At 48.4% G+C, this 18,185-nt stretch overlaps 1 protein-coding gene across 2 annotated transcripts in view; it reads left to right on the forward strand.

The window, feature by feature from the left end:
- The first annotated feature begins 1,654 nt into the window (after positions 1–1,654).
- TFDP1 (transcription factor Dp-1) overlaps positions 1,655–18,185 on the forward strand; it is a 49,190-nt gene continuing 32,659 nt past the window's right edge. Inside the window, exons 1-2 of one of the 2 annotated variants that reach the window (XM_059685196.1) lie at positions 1,655–1,839; positions 2,750–2,824. In XM_059685196.1, the coding sequence (XP_059541179.1) occupies positions 2,813–2,824 (12 nt within the window). In that variant the 5' untranslated portion in view covers positions 1,655–1,839; positions 2,750–2,812. Of the gene's footprint in view, positions 1,840–2,749; positions 2,825–18,185 lie in introns of those variants that run through there. The other variant, XM_059685197.1, reaches the window with a different exon arrangement.

Here is an 18,185-nt window from a genome sequence, read left to right on the forward strand (position 1 = left end):
AGCTTTTCTTCTTTATTAAATACTTTTATTGATTTCAGAGATGAAGGAAGAGAGAGAGAGAAACATCAATGATGAGAGAGAATCATTGATTGGCTGCCTCCTGCATGCACCACACTGGAGATTGAGTCCAGCAACCTGGGCATGTGCCCCCACCGGAAACTGAACCGAGATTTCCTGGTTCATAGGTTCATGCTTAATCGCTGAGCCACGCTGGCCAGGCAGCCCTCCGTAAGCTTTTTATTCACCCCATATCACGCCACCACCCATGTTTCTCTGTGTCCATTGTAGGTTGATCAGAGAAAGAATGTGAAGATTTTTGCTGCCTTCAAGAAGAAACCAATGCTGATTAAGATGTTAACAGTTTAAATGGTGCATTAGAGAAGCAGGAGTGGGTGTGGTCAGCATAAAATGGTTAAATTGTGAAACCATGCTAGGTGGGGTGTAATGCAGCAAACATGTTGTCCATACAGTGCAGAGGCCTTTGCTCTGTGCTTGTCCTCTGAAACGTTAATTAAGCCTGAGCTCTCAGCACAGCACCCCTGATACAGCCTTGAACTTTGGATTCTCAGGACCCGCCCACCCTCTTCTGGGTCGCCAGCCCCTTTAAAAAGCTGGCGGGGAGGGGCGCAAGGCCCTGACCCTGACGGTGGTGGGTTGCAGGGGCACAAGTCAGGGCTCATCAGTCTCACACATAAGGAGCAAACTGACTGCTTGGTTTCCCTTCCCAGCACCCTTCTGCAGGAGGACGCGGGTAATCTGCGCGGAAGCGGAGCGTGGGTGTAGAGGTTGAGGGCCAGACCAGGAGAGGAGAGCGCCAGGTGGGCAGGGCCTTACAAGCTGCGTGCGCACACTCCCTGCCTCCTCCAAGCATCTGAACTCACGTGCGCCCTCCTCTCCTTGTGCACATACACAGGAACTCAACCAAACATGCCCGTGGGCACATCCCTGCCTGCCTGCCTTTCTCAAGTACACATACACTGCTGCGTGCACACAACCTGCACGTGTTCACACACCCAGTCTCCCTTCCTCCTCCAAGTGCGCACACCTGCAAGTGGGCACACCGGTCCCCCTCCTCCATGTATGCACATAAACACCCGTGGCCACAAAATCAACCCTTTTTCTGCCCGTGTGCACACACTCCAGCAAGTACACCCATGTGCACCGGCACACAGCTGGCCCCTTTCCTCTCTGTGCACTTACACATGCGCACAGCCTCCCACTCTCACCCATGTGTGCATACTCATAGGTGCACACACACCCGTGTGCATACACTCTCATCCGTTTCCCATGTGCGCACAAGTGTACGCACACGCTGCCCCCTGTGCGCACAAATGCACACGCAACCTGGGCCCCTGTCCGCCGTGTGCGCACAGGTGCACACATCCCCGGCCCCTGTCCTCCGTGTGCGCACACGTGCACACCGCACTGGCTCCTCTCCCCCGCGCGCGCAACGCCGCAGCCCGGCGCCAGTCCCTGGGTCTCCATCCCCGCTCGGCGCGCGCACACACGCGCACGCGCAGCCCATCCCCTCCGAGCCAAGCGCGGGCCGCCCGGCGGGAGGAGGAGGAGGAGGAGAAGGGCGCCGAAGGCGCGAAAACGCGCGCGCAGGCGCGCTGCGGGAGCCGGGCTGCCGCCCACGTCACCGCGCCGCGCACGTCACGCCGCCCGACGCCCGCTCGGCAGGGTGAGCCCCGCGCCCGGCGCCTTGCAGGGCAGGACCCCGGGCCGGAGTGCGCGCCGGGACCGCCCGCGTGTCCGTGTCCGCGTGTCCGCGCCCGCGTGTCCGTTTCCGCGCCCTCGTGTCTGTCCCCGAGTGTCCGCGCGCCGACCGTCAGCCAGGTGCGGCGGGCAGGGGGCCGGAGAGGGCCGGGGTCCCGGGAGGGGCGCGGACACGCGGGGCGCCCACAGGTCCCCTTCCCCCTTCCCCGCCGCGTGTGCGCGCCTCTCCGGGTTCTCCCGCCTCCTGCCCCCAGTCCTGGGCGCCGCCGTCGGGGGTTCCCAGGTGACCCGGCTGTGGGGTCGGGGTCCCGGGTTCCCCGGCAGGGCCTGCAGGTGGCCTTCCGGCGGAGCAGCAGCGCCGGCGCCTGCACCCGGCGGGGATTGGGGGTCGGCCCGGTCGCACAGGGTCTGGGGGTCCGGGGTGCGTGGGGGCGGCGCTGACCCCGACTTGGCCTGCCCGACTGCCGGTTCCGGCGCGCGGGAGGCGCTCGCGGCGAGGCGGCCGCGGCCTAGTGACAGGCCGGAGGCCGGACCCCGGAAGCCCACCTGTCAGAGTTACCGGCCGGCCGAGTGGGCGAGGGGATCGAGCCAGCGGGACCCGGGCGCTCCTTGGGGTGCGCTTTTGCGCAGGGACAGAGGGGCTGCTTCCAGGCGTTGGCAAGGGGTCCCCAGCTGCGCCCTGGGTGCGCGGGCGCAGGCTGGGTCCCAGGCCTGACCGGGTGCCGTGCTGGAGTCTTTGTGTGGGCTTCGGGGTGGACGGGGGTCTGCAGGGAGCGGGACTGGGCATCCTGGTGTTGGATGCATTTTCGTTCATTTAGATGACTTTCAAAAATCCCAGGTGTGGGGTTTTTTTTTTGTTTTTGTTTTTTTTCCCCAGCTGCGCTTTGAGGATGGAGTGTGGGTTTAGAAAGGAAAGTGCCTGCTACCTGCAGAGGCAGTCAGGATGGTTGGTGCTGGTACTGGGGAAAATGTTGATATTTTATTAACTTCTTTTCTCATTCTTACTCATTTCTGTTTTTCCTTCCTTCAGAAAAATCATTTTTCTTCTCTGGAGGGTGAACATTTATAGCATCGATTTCACGGATCTGATAACATGGCAAAAGATGTAAGTATATTTGCTTGGTTTTACAGACAGATATTTGCCTCCATTCTTTGTAGTTTTCCCACTTTATTTTAGAATGACAACACAAACAGCAGTGCTGTTTATTACCAGACTTTTAAAGCAAATAATACGGGATAAAAGTGAAAGAGATGAAATAACTCTCATAGCTTTTTACAGAGGTGTGTGTGATTGGCTTCTACCCCTGGGTTTTGCAGCTTTGGCACCAATGACAGATGTTGCATGAGGCTAAAATGGTATCATCTGACTTTTCCTTCATCTTTTCAGACTGTATTAACTTAGAAATTTGAATATCTTTGTTGAAGGCCACCCTGAATTCAGTGAGATGGAGGGCTGGGACCTGGGGGGACTGGTTGTGTGCAGAATGCCCCTGTGTACCTGCTTTGTGGAGAGTGCAGGAAGTTAATTCAGCTTTGATCAACAAAGTACTCCTGCCGTTTAAAACCCACCCTGTTTTGGCCACATTTTTTCCTCAGAAAAATGGAATTTGGTGATTAATGAAATGTAAAAAATTTGCTTTGTATTTGTCATGAAACAATAGGATATATTGAATGATTTTTCTTTTAACTTGTTCCAAGAAATTGGCCTTAGGTCTAAAAACATAGTCCGTTTTATTGGTTCTGTAGTTCTTACTGCACTTCGTAATACAGTCAGTTAAAGTCACTGAAACCCCAGTTCTATCCTTCAGTGTTTCTTAGAATGCATTGTCCTGTAAACATCAGTGAGAAGAGGCTGTGTTTGTTTATTTGCTGATTTATTGCACAGAGGTGGAAACTGCAGCTCAGGTGCACTACATCTACCTGAAACACAGCGAGAGGAAGTCAAAATGTGTCCAGATCTGTGGAACCAATAATGGGCATTATGCCTTTTCGTCGTTTCAGAGGTTTTAATAGTCTCTGAGAAGTCTGCCCGAGAGCGCCCCATGCTCTCACCGACTGTTGGGCGTGCTCTCACGCTTGGCTCCTGTCTTCCAGCGCTGGGTTTGATTTGGTGGAGTGTGTATGAACACACAGTTGCATCCTGGGCGCTGTGTTTTAAGTTGAAGTCGTAATCCATATATCACGTTAGCTTGATTTTTATCATCTCTAATTGCATTTACCCATGTATTCCCCAGAGAGGCAAGAGAGGTTAGTATGTGCCCAGGAGCAGGTTAATGTGGCATCTTGCAGAGGGTGCCGCTGGACCCCAGTGCCTCCGTAAGAGTGCGTGCAATTCTGGGGTTGTGTGCTTCAGGGAGCCCAGTTTATCTGTTCTTTTTTATTAACGACTAGAGGAGAGGGGAGACTCTCTTTGACGCCTCGGCCTCTGGAGGATGTAAAGAGACAGTCACGGCCCCTGCCATCTGGGTGCAGGGAGAAGGGCTCATCAACAGCCTTTTCTGACGTTCACTTTCTTTTGGAGAAGCAGCCCTTGGGAAGGGAGGGGCAGCTGAGGGCTGTCTGGGTTGTGGGGTGGTTCTCCTGGGGCTGATGTTTGGTCCTGGGCGCTCTGATGATAATGGGGTATGTAGTGCAGGCTGAGAAACAGCGAGGGGAGAAACAGGGGAAGTGGCCTTCCCTGTCCTGAGAGCTGGGTGATGTCAGGAGTGGCTGCAGCCAGGTTCCACCCGGGCTGCTGGACCAAGCTGGGAATGGAGACTGTGGTCAAGTAAGGGCATTTACTTTTCTTTGGCCTTTTCTCTAGTTAACCTTATTTTTTTTTAAGTAGGCGAGTGGCATTTGAGTTTGGAAAGATGACTTTGGCAGCCGTATTGCAGGGGAAAGGAGAAGTAGTTAATTTAATTAAGCAGTGGTGTTTCAGTTTTTTCTTAGGTGTACGATCAAAATCCCAGGTGGGAGCCGAGCCTTTTGGGTTGAAGCGGGTGGGCTAGGACCCCTGGTTTGCAGAGCTCTGGGGGCTCCATGGGAGGCTGTTGGGGCCCAGGGAGACTGGAGGGGGCTGGAGTTAGGTTTTGGGGGTCACAGAGGAGGACAAACTTAGGAGACTTGAGGGGTCAGCCTGTCAGATTTTGGTGAGGAGGATGAGGAAAAACGGTGTGGCAGCTTCCTATGTCCAGTGGAGGTCCAGTGCGACCAGCAGGTCTTAGGGATGTAGCCAGGGAAATGGCTGGGCAGGAGTGAGCCCATTGACTGGATGTGAAGGGCTGGGCTGGCAGGGCCTGCAGAGGGGCAGCATGACTGTCCTGACAGGTGAGCTGCACTACACTAGGCCCGTGGGGGGTGGTCTGGGCACGGACGACTGTTGCAGGTTAACCTGCTGAACAGTGTCTTTGGTCTAAGGGGCCCGATGCCAGCTGGTCTTCTGGAAAGACTTGGAGCTTTTCTCCTGTCCTGTTGTAGATGCACCTCAGATTAGACTTGTACACGAGCCTGGCCCGCTGGTTCCTGTGGGTATTTCATTGCCTCAGTTCTTGGTGTGTGGGCTGGAGGTGGAGACACCCGAAGTAATGGTCACCCGCGCTCCTCGGTTCACGCATCCACTGTTGCCATTGTTGAGTGCCTGTGTCCAACAGTGAGCTCCTCACCAAGCTTGCAGTTGGTGGGATACAGCCGAGTGGCGGGGCCAGGTGTTGGGGGCCTCTCAGGAAAGCAGAGCCGTTTTCACTGAAATCAGAGGATGAGGAAGAGCTAAGGTGGTGTGTGGGGATCAGGGAGGAGCATGGAAGTGGGGCTCCCATATTGTACTCTGGCACCAACTGTAAACCTTATGTCTTCTGTTTCAAGAACACAGATTAAATACTTGTGTATTTTTAAAAAAGATATTTAGACAAAACACTGTAATTCCTTTGTTTAGAAAAACCCCACATTTCTCAGAAATATCGGGAAATGAGCCTGATTCCTTGGTGATTAGTAGCTAACATTTCATTTCAAGAGTGTGTCTCTTCAGCGGGAGGTGTGCGAGGATGTGTGTTTAAAATGGCAGGGGTGAGTGGGCTGCCGCTAGGCGTCCTCACGGTGAGTCCCTGTCTGTCCTCCTGCTTCTCTGGTTTTCTCCGGTCAGACGGCGGAGGGAGATGGTGCTGGGGAGGTGTGGCGAGAGGGTGGAAGAAGCCCAGGCTGCTCGAGGACCCGAGACGCCCCCTCCTGCCAGTCTCAGTGAAGCCAGCAGCCTGGCCTGAGAGCAAAGAGGAGAGCAGGCCCCAGGCTATCAGAGCCTTCACTCTTGCCTTCAACATTCGCTTATTTGAATTAAGTTAATATGTGCTTGAGGTGAGAATTCCGATAGTAAAGTTGAAATTCCCTGTTCATACTCGGTGTGGAGGAGGAGGAATCAGGGAAGGGGAGACGCAGCAGCGTGGACACACTTTGTGGAAGTTACTGAGGCCCCAAGCGTGGCCGCTCAAAATTGACCACTAACAACAATTTGGGGGGTTAGGTCCAGAAATTTAATGTAAGAGAAATATTGGCTGCTATTGGTATTTGGGGCAAGAATTTCCTTGCTGAGGGGACTGTCCTACACAGTGACAGTGGTCCCTTCCCCAGGCCTGAGACGCCCGAGGGCCACTTCTCCTTGTATTTGCCAACATCCTGGTGGGGGCTAGTGCAGCCTGGAAAAGAATACTGATTGGTCATTCGACTTCTCTGGGGTCTTCCATCATTGCCTTCACAGGATCCCGTGGCCCTGTGTGTGTGTGTGTGTGTGTGTGTGTGTGTTTTGGCACTCACTGGCCGCATGCAGGCTGTCCCTTGTTCTCACACCTGATGCCCAGGGACCATCCTTAGATGTGCATCTTGGAATGTTTTTCCTCAGTTCCTGTAGAGAGAATCATGGCAGGTCAAAGGACATGGCAGCATGCATTTCGGTCACTGCCCTGGAACTGCGTGGACCTGTGTTCCCGCAGCCATGGGCCTGTTCTCTCCATCATGGGGTCTTGTCACCCTCATAGGTGAAAAATGTAGTTTATTGTTTATTGATTTATAAAATTAGGCGTCTGTGAATTTTATTTTGTGCCAACCACAGTTCCCATGAGCACAGGTCATGATTGGGAAGGTTTGCCTTGTTGAGAGTGCAGTTATATTTTCAGCACTGAGGAAAGCTGCTAAGGCAACAGTAAACTTTAAAGGAAATATAAACGTCATAATGGTTAGATCTTCGTATTAAAGGTTGTAATTGTGTGAAGTAGAAAGTGGATGGCATCTGACATGACTGTTCATGTGTGGGCACCTGTGTGTGTCCTTGCCTGGGCTGCTCCCCTTCCCCACCATCTTTTTCCAATCTGTAGGTCCCCACGAGCAGTTTGATGCTATTACTATTCGGAAAACTGTAGATATAAGATAAAGGATCTGCATAGCGGCCGTAGTTCTTTTAGAACTGGAGCTAGAAGAGTCAGTGGGTGAGGGAGTGTGGCCCAGAGCGTGGTTCAAGTTCTCTCTCAAGGTCACAGGCAGAGCCTGTGTCCCCAGCTTCCAGTTTCAGAAGTTCCTCATGGCCCCGGGCAGGAGGAGGAGAAGGAACAGTGTCACCTCCATCCCCACTGGAAAGATCGCATTCGCATCCTCGTCCAGTATCACGAAGGTTTGTAAAGAGCAGAGAGCTAGATAGTTGATTTTTTAAATTATAAGGGTGCTTTTGCCAAGAGATGTTGAGTGGCAGGTTCAGACTGTGGTGGGTATTCCTGGGCCCACCCCTCCACATTGCAGGTGTGAGAGCAGAGGGAAGCCTGGTGTGCCCAGTGAGTCCTGACCCAGACCCCAGGCCACCAGCCCTGAGCACTTGGCCAGAGGCCCTCCTGAGGGAGGAAGACACCGCAGATGCCAGCATGATCTTAAGGTGGGGGAAGTACTGGGACAGCTCCTGGCCGGGAGGGTGGCCATGTAGGTTTTTATTCACAGTCCATGGGCCTCAGTTTTTTGTTTTTTGTTTTTTTTTTTAAAATATATTTTTATTGATTCCAGAGAAGAAGGGAGAGGTAGAGAGAGATAGAAACATCAATGATAAGAATCATTGATTGGCTGCCTCTTGCATGCCCCCTACTGGGGATGTAGCCCAAAACCCGGGCCTGTGTCCTTGACCGGAATCAAATCAAACCCGGGACCCTTCAGTCCACAGGCTGTCTCCTCATCCACTGAGCCAAACCAGCTAGAGTGATGGGCCTCAGTTTGAAAGCTGCTCTGTGAGTCCTCTTGTGTTCCGGAAAAAAAAAAAAAATCCCTAAGTTGTATTATTGAGAGATGGAGACCAAAGAAAAAGGCATCCTATGTAAGCTTTAGAGGGATGCTATAATGAGGCCTGGTTTAATACCAATAGGAGACTAATGAGCTAATCTAAAAATACATGTCCTGAGTATCGTTTTGCAGACCTAGACCTCGGTGATGAAATTCAGGGCTGAAGAAATAAACCTGGCATGGCAATAACCTGCTGTTTCCGCCAGTCTTTGATACAGTGAGTTCTGGGAATGGACACTAATTCAGTCATTTAGTACCGCCTTTTCTTTTGCCTGCCCTCATAAAGAAACAGCTTCACATTGGAGATTAAGAGGGTGGTACATTTAGCCCGAGTCACTCAGGTTTAAATAGAGAAGAAACCCATGATGGTGTGCTTGTTTTTGCAACAGGGTTTTCATGTTTTAGAGTTAATTTTTCTCTACGTGGAATGAAAATGGAGAACTCTGAGATGGTATCAAACAGCAGAAAGATAGAGCTTAATTAAAAGTGTTGCCCCGAAACATCTTGCTTTAAAAGAGGTATTATACAAACACCTGGTATAAAACTCAAAAGATTAAAGGGATATCTTTTTCCCTTGTATAATCAGCTTTTTTTTTTTTTTTTTTTTTTTTTTTAGCTTTGTCCTTCTGCTGTGTAAAAAAAAAAAATTATCTTCAGAGTTGGTTGTGAAACAATTAGGAAATTCGCCTGTGGTATTGATGCATAGCCTCACTTGCTGTGTAACTTCTAGACGATGTTTTCCTCACATCATCGCCTTTTCAAAGAGGTCTTCTCTCTTGGTATTTAATAAATTAATAATTATTTTTCAGTTAGGACAATTAGGAAATTCTCATTTGTCATTGACACCTGGCTTCTCTTGCCTGCGTTTTCATACTGTTTAGGAGGGACTGGATTTCTAGGGAAGAGCGACCAGGAATGGGTCAGGGGTGGCACATGACCTGCGCCTCTCATGACCCTGTGGATCCTTGCTGAGGGTACAAGACCTCTGGGATGTACGTCATCTGGGACGTGGGGTGTTGGCCTTGGCTGACCCTCCGGCACCTCCTAACTCAAATGATTACCATTATTAGGGTATCGGCCACAAATAGTATGGCTGCTGTGTCTGCATGGCACCTGGCCTGGAAAGGAGCCGGCCGTCAGTAAATCCCTGCTGACTGCCTGCGACTCCTGCAGACCCGACTCTGCGTGAGGACTTGTATTGGAGGCTGACTAGCTTTTCAGTTGTTGCAGCTTACGGGTGCCGTTCAGATCTGCCACAGGTGATTTGGAACCTCCGGAGTGAAGAGTTGTGTTCACCTCTTCTTGTCAGGGTCTGTTGTTTGAGCTTAGGACCCTGTTCATCAACATCAGTTTTTGCACGATCCCGTTTTAAAGGGATGCTTGTGTGATGGGATGAATGAGACTGCTTTGCATTCTCAGGTTCTAAAATGCAGCATCTCTTAACACACATGCTTGAACTGTGCACCCTGGTGTCCCTTACATAACATCACATCCCCAAAGGTCTAAGAAAAGGAGACAGTGACTATCTCCGCTAGGCAAGAGCCCAGATGGTCATTGCCTGTAAGCCGGAAAACCAGGCAGTTTCCAGAGCTCGATGTCTCCACAGCCCCCCAGCTCAGCTCTGTTCTGTGCCTCCCCTGCCCAGGTAACAGGTGACAGGTGTGCTGGCCTCCTTCATGGTTCATTCTGCAGAGGAACTCGTCATTCCCAGGTTATTGTGTGTGGCACCTCAGCATAGACCGTGAGTTTTGTTTTTAATGAATGACAGTCCTGTCACACCAACCAGCTTTTCTGTCACAATCATTGGAATGTACATTTAGCAGAATTTCCATGAGTAGAGAGTTTGAGGTACTGAAAAAGTTCAAGTAATATTTCTTCTGTTACAAAAGTAATGTTAATTGTACAAAACTTAGAGAGTTCCGGAAAGTAAAAAGAAGAAAAAAATATCATCAGCCAGTATCTGAGATGAATTGTTGGTATTTTATAGTATGTTCCTGTTGGATTTTTATTTAGTCATATTTAATAAAGGCATGTTTTACAAAGATGTAAATGTACTGTACTATTTAATCTTCCATTTCTCTTTTTTAAAAAAAATATATTTTATTGATTTTTTTTTACAGAGAGGGAGAGGGCTAGAACAGTTAGAAACATCGATGAGAGAGAAGCATTGATCATCTGCCTCCTGCACACCCCCTACTGGGGATGTGCCCACAACCAAGGTACATGCCCTTGACCAGAATCGAACCTGGGACCCTTCAGTCCACAGGCCGACGCTCTATCCACTGAGCCAAACTGGTCAGGGCCCTTTTCTCTTTAATGTATTGTCAGTATTTCCCCAAGTCAGTCACTTTTTTTTAACCACGTTATTTTTAGCAGCTATATGTTTATTTGACACGTCAGGAAATTATAGATGGTCAGTTCTTGAAAAAGTGAGTTAAAATGGGAAATGATAAAAATGATGCATACTGCCCTAACTGGTTTGGCTCAGTGGATAGAGCGTCACCCTGTGCGGACTGAAGGGTCCCAGGTTCAATTCTGGTCAAGGGCACATGCCAGGGTTGCGGGCTCGATCCCCAGTAGGGGGCGTGCAGGAGGCAGCCAATCAATGATTCTCTCTGTCATTGATGTTTCTATCTCTCTCTCCCTCTCCCTTCCTCTCTGAAATCAATAAAAATATATATTTAAAAAATGATGCATACCTTTACACATCGTTTTAAATTCAAACATGTGTATCCACTCCCTCCCCACTCCTTTGCCTATAGAGTGAAAGTCCTTTCTAGGTGATGGGTCCACTGTTGCTGAGTCTCCTATATAAACCGTACTCATAATATCCAGTTCTGATTTCTGTAAAATGGATGGAGAACATAAAAGACATTTAAAGACACTGATGCAACCTTCTAGATTGTTTGCCATTTTCCCCAGACTTTTTCCTTTATTTATTGGGGTTATGCTGGTTAACAAAATTATACAGGTTTCAGGTGCACAGTTCCACAACATATTATCTGTATACTGTATTGAGTTCACCACTCCAAGTCAAGTCTCTGCCCATCACCTTTATTCCCCCTTTATCCTCCTCCACCTCCCCTACCCCCATCCCTTCAGCAATCACCACACTGTTGTCTGTGTCCATGAGTTTTTTTCTCTTTTTTCTTTTTTGCAGCGTCCCCCCACCCAGCCCCACCCCCCGCCCCCTCTGCCTGAGAGCTGTCAACCTAGCCTGCTCTCTGTGAGTCTGCTCTATTTTGCTTGTTAGATCATTTTATTCATTAGTTTACACATATGCGTGAAATCATATGATGTTAGCTTTCTCTGACTGGCTTATGTCACTTAGCATAATGTTCTCCAGATCCATCCACGAATTGTGCGCTCTGGTGTCCCCTTATAGAACATCGCAAAGGGCAAGATTTCCTTTTTTATTGCTGAGTAGTAAGTATTCCATTGTGTAAATGGACCACAGCTGTTTTATCCTCTCACTACTGACGGACACTTGGGCTGCTTCCAAATCTTGGCTATTGTAAATAACGCTGCAGTGAACATAGGGTGCATATATTTTTTCGAATTAGTGTTTTGGGTTTCTTTGGATATCTTCCCAGAAGTGGAATTGCTGGGGCATAGGCAGCTCCATTTTTAATTAAAAAGAAATATTTTTATTGGTTTCAGAGAGGAAGGGAGAGGGGGTGAGAGAAACATCAATGAGGAGAATCATTGATTGCTGCCTGCTACATGCCCCCCACTGGGGCTTGAGGTTGTAACCCGGGCACGTGCCCTGACTTGGAATTGAACCATGACCTTCTGGTTCATAGGTCACCGCTCAACCACTGTGCAACACCGGCCGGGCTCCATTTTTAGTTTTTTGTGGTAACTTCATGCTGCTTTCCACAGAGGCTGTACCAATCTGCATTCCCGCCAACAATGCACAGGGGTTCCCTTTTCTCCACATTCTTGCCAACACTTGCTTGTTTGCCCCAGGCTTTTGATAACATACGAGGGGCATAAAGAGATTTTTAGAAAATGAGCACATCTGAGTGTTGGCTAGCACGCTGTTGAACTTTCTGGAGCACAGATGTATGGGTTACCTGAGAGTCCTGAAAGAAATCAGCATCTTATAAGAGAGTGGAGAATATCAAGTAATTTGACAACCCTTACTCCATGCTGATGTACCTTAATTCCTCAGTTCCCAATGTTGGGGATGCCAGTGGTCTCCAGTTAAATCTCAGATTTGCCCAGATCCATGATGATATCTTAGGATAAATTCTTGGAAGTGTAATTCTGTGTGGATGTTTATGGCCATGCCTGGATAGGCATGAGTGTGCATGGATGGATGTGGGTGTGTGAGGACGTGTGTGATGCAGCACGTATATGCACTGTATCTTTGAGAGATTATCAGATTACTTTCCAAAATTATTGTACCAGTTTTTACTTCCATCAGATTGTAGGTGAGAGCCCATTTTAACATTCTCTTTTCAACATTGAATTCGATTAGGTGATAATTTAAAAACCCACAGGCTTGCTTCATTGGATAGGTGAAATATTAAATGGCATTTTGTTTTAGCTTGCATTTTTTTATTTAGAAGTTGAATATTTTCCTTTTAAAACAGTGTACCACTGTGAATGGATGAACATACCCTCTGCTCATTTTCTTTATTCAGGTGTTTATTTCATGTGAATTTGCATCCACTCTTTTTTTTAAAATATATTTTATTGATTTTTTTTTTTTTATAGAGAGGAAAGGAGAGGGATAGAAAGCTAGAAACATCGATGAGAGAGAAACATCGATCAGCTGCCTCCTACACACTCCCCACTGGGGATGTGCCTGCAACCAAGGGACATGCCCCTGACTGGAATCGAACCCGGGACCCTTGAGTCCGCAGGCCGATGCTCTATCCACAGAGCCAAACCGGTTAGGGCTGCATCCACTCTTTATGTATTAAGGATATTAAAGTTTTGTTTTTCATTTCACAGCAAAATGTTAACAATTGTTTGCTTTTGTCATTCAGCGAGAGTCATAAGTATAAAATCACCTCAATATAAGCCTTGGATTTTAACATTAAATACAGATAATATTTAGGTAACTTTAATGTTTTTCTTCACTTGAGTGATTAGTATATATTGGTCATCATTATTCAGTGTAATCATCAAAACTCTGAGGCTCGAGTTCATAGTAGTAGTGTGCATTCTTGTAGCTTCTTGGGTAAATGATTACAGTGCAGCCTAAGTATAGCCCATCAGATCTTTTTAGCTGTTGCATAATATCTTACTTCCTTTGTTTAAAAGTATTAATGACTTGGAGTACCTACTATGGGTCTTATTTTTCTGTTGGTTCGTTTGCTTTTCAGAAAAATCAGGGCTTAAATGAAGATATCTTATGCCACCTATATTGATAGATCCTAAATCCTGTTTTGCAGAGAAGGGAAGTGGGATGAGGAGGGAGATAAGTATGTGAGAGTTCAACCTCTAACTTTGTCTCTTAGCTGAGTTTGGGGGGGTCAGTTAAAAAGCCACACTTACCTTTGACCTGGTGAACTTTTAGATTAATCCAGATAAAGACGTTAGTTATTTTTTGAAGTTATTATAACTTTAGCAGTTCTTTTGAAAAATCTGTTTTTTAAATTTAGATACCTTGTTTGAAATGATGTGCAGCATAAAAGATAAAGGTTTGCCTTAATGTTATCCAAATAGTTAGCCTATGAGTTAAGATGGCTATGGAATAGTTGGGTGTTTCATTCTCCTTTTATGATGCCTTGAGGTGCCCCTCCCCCAACACACACACACACACACACACACACACACACACACACACAGCTTGGGTAGGAGGGAAGTCACAACATTGAACAATCTCATGGGGTTTTGTAACTCTGGAGAAATCCTGTCTGTAGACTTAGGTGTTGCAGAGCATTTCCAGGCCGGAAGTGGGGACTGTAGAGACTCCTTCCCCCCACGGATGTAACCCCTTCTTTTTCCTAACAAACTGTAAAGTGGCTCCTATGGGAGCTGCACGACCAAGTCTGACTTTGGGGATGGAAAGGAGAGGCGCTGGTTAGTGTGGAGGTGGGTTTCTGTGATGACTGTAGGCCCGACCTCTTGTGCAACGATGGTGGCCCTGTCCGCCCCACCTCATAGGCCTTTGTCGGAGTGAGGTCTGGACAGGTGTGGACCATGGTCCTAGAGACCCTGCCTCCCCCTGGGAGGGGAAAGGGCCCATGGTGGCCGTGTACTGTTCTTGTCACAGTTGTTCGTCCCCTGCCATCTACCCACCCAGACCCCGCGCAGCCTTCAGACCCTGGACCCTGCAGGCTTCCGGGGCCTTCCGTGGGGGTTGTGGAGGAGCACTGGTCCTTGTGCAAACTCCCGGCCTTGGATGACTTTGTTTTTGTTAAAAAGAGAGTTAGGTTTGTTGTAAAAGGGAAAAAAGTATGCTGCAATAAAATTTCCAGTGGAGAAGTCAGATTAGCGTATTGTTACTTTTAAAATTAGCTAATAAAATCAATATATTAGAGGAGCAGAAGATGTCTCTACGCCCTGTTGTGTTACCCTCAGGAGAAACCCCAGGCCTCGGTGCCGAGTGCATGCGGAGCCGCAGGGCCGTGGGTGTTCTCCTGGAAACGATTTCTGCGTGAGGACCAAGGCAGTGGTTTCGAGTGGACCGACGCTGCCTGCTTCTGAGTCCCAGCTCTGCCGCTTCCGGTGCTGTGACCTCAGGCAGAAACTTCTCCAGGGCTTGGCGACTCGTCTATAAAATGAGGTAACAGGCATACTCTTCTCTCAGGGAAGCAAAGATTAAAGGACCAGATGCATCACGTGCTCGGCCTGGCCCCGGCAACTCTTAGGTGGGTTCTGAAGAATAGAACGTGAGGCTTTGAAGAAATTTGGAGTTCGTCACAGGCCTGGGCCTCTGACACATGCTTCTTGGCCCTGAGTAGTTGGTCTGATCAGAGCTCCAGGGGTAGACCTCGCTCCGAGTGTGATCGGGGGTGGGGTGGGGTTGGCTCCTTGTGAGGACCTGAACTCAGGAGTGAAGTAGGCAGGCCTTCAGAACTGGGGTTCAGTGAGTCACAGGCTGCCAGAGACGAGGTGTGGGGGACCCACAGGCCATGAAGAGGACGCTGGCTCATCACTGAGTGGTCGGGACCACGTGGCCTGTTTTGGCCCTGTTCCCTGCCTCTACTGCAGTCTTTCTGTAGGCAGACTTCTGCCCATCCCACCTGCAGCTTGCCGTGGCTAGAATTCAGAGGCATCCTGTGGGCGGTGGGCAGCAGGGACTCACCCTGGGGAATAGGGTTGGATGGGCAGCACCTCTGACACCCATGGCTTCCCCTTTAGGGGCTGAAGCTAGGAGGAGGGTGGACATGGGGCAGTTTTGTCATAAAGAACAAGAAATAATAGGGAGCAGCTTCCTGACAAATCAAATCCTAGCCTCTGTTAGGTGTCCCCATTAGGTCCTGGTGAACAGTGTCCACCATGCAGCAGGTGAGAGAACGCAGTCGGTGCTTTCCAGAGCTAACCCAGCGCAAATCTGCCACCAACGCTAGAAAGTGGGACATAAGCAAATAGTTAAAAATGGTTTTGGAACCATGTTGTTTTCTTCCAGGCAGTTTTACATTTGTGCCTGTTCTAGAATTAGGTTTAATATTTTTCTGGCCGAAAAGCACGAGTTGAGATGCTGACTGAAGGAGGCAGGTGATGGATTCGAAGAGCAGACGCTGTGGCTCAGTCTGCTTCTTTCTAGGAAGGATTGTCATCGGGGAGTGAGATACTGGATTCAGCGAGAAACGGAACCGCACACCTCGGCGTGAGCAGGCGGCAGTTCCTGCGCTGTGCATTGTGGAGTGGGGTGGAGGATAATAGTTAAGTGATTCAGCATTTGACTGACCTTCAGGTCCAGCTTGGTGGGCAGGAGTGGGATGGAAATGCTAATTTATACTTCACTCTGAAGAGGTGGGCTGTGGTGGCGGAGGCAGGAGGCCGAAGGAGGCGCTACTGCAGAGGAACTGAAGAATCTTAGCACTTCAGAGCCGGAAGAGACTGGAGAGCTCCGAATCCAACTAAAGAAAAAGCAACAACGGAATTTAACCTAGGCTGTCCCTTTGAATCCCAATTTTGCTAATCATGGAGAAGAAGAACAATTGTAATGTGTGTTCATTGCTGATGTCACGGCCCCTGGCAGAGAACTCAGGGTCTCACTTGAATTTCAGAAACCCTGGCAGTCTCAACCCCCTGTTCCTGGCACCAAAAGCAAATCCCTTCCTCCCGCCTCCCTCCTCCCCGTCCCCCCCACCCCCCCCTAACCCCCCTCAGTCTGCCACACCTGTTCCTCTTCCTTTCCTCTGAGTCTGCTGGCGTTGGTCAATTTAACTCCTACCTCTTCCTCTTCCCTTTACTGATGGACCTGAGATTTTCTCCTGAGGACACGGGTTTCTTGTGGGGGAAGGATTGGCACTTGCCTGGTCATTGTTTTCTCCACACTGTTGCTTTTCTGCTCCCCAGCTGATTCCGCAGGCCTGTGCCTCAGGGCCAGCTCTGTGGTCATGGGCTCTGCTCCATTGTCTCTTGCTGTCATCCTGGTTACTTTTCCATGGGTGCTCCGTGGGGTCCTGAGCTCTGGTCCATGGCATTCTGCCTCCATCCTCATCTCCCTCATCATCCTTAGATCTTTTTTTTTTAAAAATATATTTTATTGATTTTTTTACAGAGAGGAAGGGAGAGGGATAGAGAGTCAGAAACATCGATGAGAGAGAAACATTGATCAGCTAGCTGCCTTCTGCACACTCCCCACTGGGTATGTGCCTGCAACAAAGGTACATGCCCTTAACCAGAATCGAACTTGGGACCCTTGAGTCCGCAGGCCGATGCTCTATCCACTGAGCCAAACCGGCTAGGGCTCATCCTTAGATCTTGCTATCCTTGCGGCTGTATCTTTTGTTAGAAAATGACAATAGTTTTGTGCTTTAATTACAAAAATACACTAAGTCCTCAATGTTGCCGATAGGTTCTGCAACTTTAAGTGAAATGACGTATAATGAAGCCAGTTTTTACCACAGGCCAGTTGATATACACAAGAGGTAAGGTTTTACGGCATCTCACCAATGTTACAACGAAACGACATTGAGTCCAATGTCATTATTCGAGCACCTGTTATATAGGATTTATTTAGAAATTCAAATGGTATCAGAAAATCATAGTCCAGGGTGACTAGTCTTACCCTTTGGTGGTGATTTTGGGGACTAACTCCTTAGATGTGTGTGTTGTTTAAACGTGTACATGTATTATCCAACTTCACATAAGTGAACTCACATTCTGTTCCCTTCTATTTTATTCCACAAGTTGTCCTAGGCTTTTTCATGTGGGTAAATATAAACAGATAATTTTTTAAAAAATTAACCCCTGCATCCCTGTCACCATCCTTTACCGCCTCATTTCACAGCCCTCTTGTCCGTCCATGCTTCTCAATCCCAGCCAGGTGATCATGAAGCCAATGACAAACTTGACGTCGTTTCGTTAAATATTCTAGTATGTATCTCTTAAAGATAAGAACTCTTGCACATACCAAGACAACAAACAATAATTCATTAGCATTGCCAGATAGCTAGTGTTTGCATTTCTCCATTTATCTCCAAATTTGTAAGCTTCATTTGCGTCAAGATCTACCTTGGTATTTTGTTTGGATGTGCCCTCATTTATTTGAACCTACTGGTGGGCATTTAGGTTGTCTCCAGTAGCTTGCCTTTATGGTAAGCAGAACGGCGGTAAATACCCTTGTGGGGTGGACTCTCACGATGGCATCTTCCAGGTGGTGGTGCTGGGTAGAGGCATTGATTTTTCGCTTCCCTGCGCCTCCCTTCCCTGTCCTAGGAGTGCCCTGATCTTGCCACACAGATTTAAATATAGATATTTGTATTAATTTATTTTGTATTGTTTTCAGCAAGAGCCTTGATTTGAAGCTCCTGTTTGGCTGTTGCCAGATACAGCATTCCTAGCTTTATTTTTTCCACTTTATTCTTTTATTCACTTGGAATCTACTTTTTTATGTGATGAACCATAGCTCTAACTCAGATTTTTAAAAGATGTTTTCATTGATTTTTAGAGAGAGAGGAAAGGTGTGAGATAGAGAAATAGAAATATCAATGAGAGAAACATCGATCGGCTGCCTCCTGCACACCCCCTCCTGGGTATCGAGCTGGCAA

Source organism: Myotis daubentonii, chromosome 2 (genome assembly GCF_963259705.1).
Source record: "Myotis daubentonii chromosome 2, mMyoDau2.1, whole genome shotgun sequence".
In the NCBI taxonomy this organism is placed as follows: domain Eukaryota; kingdom Metazoa; phylum Chordata; class Mammalia; order Chiroptera; family Vespertilionidae; genus Myotis; species Myotis daubentonii.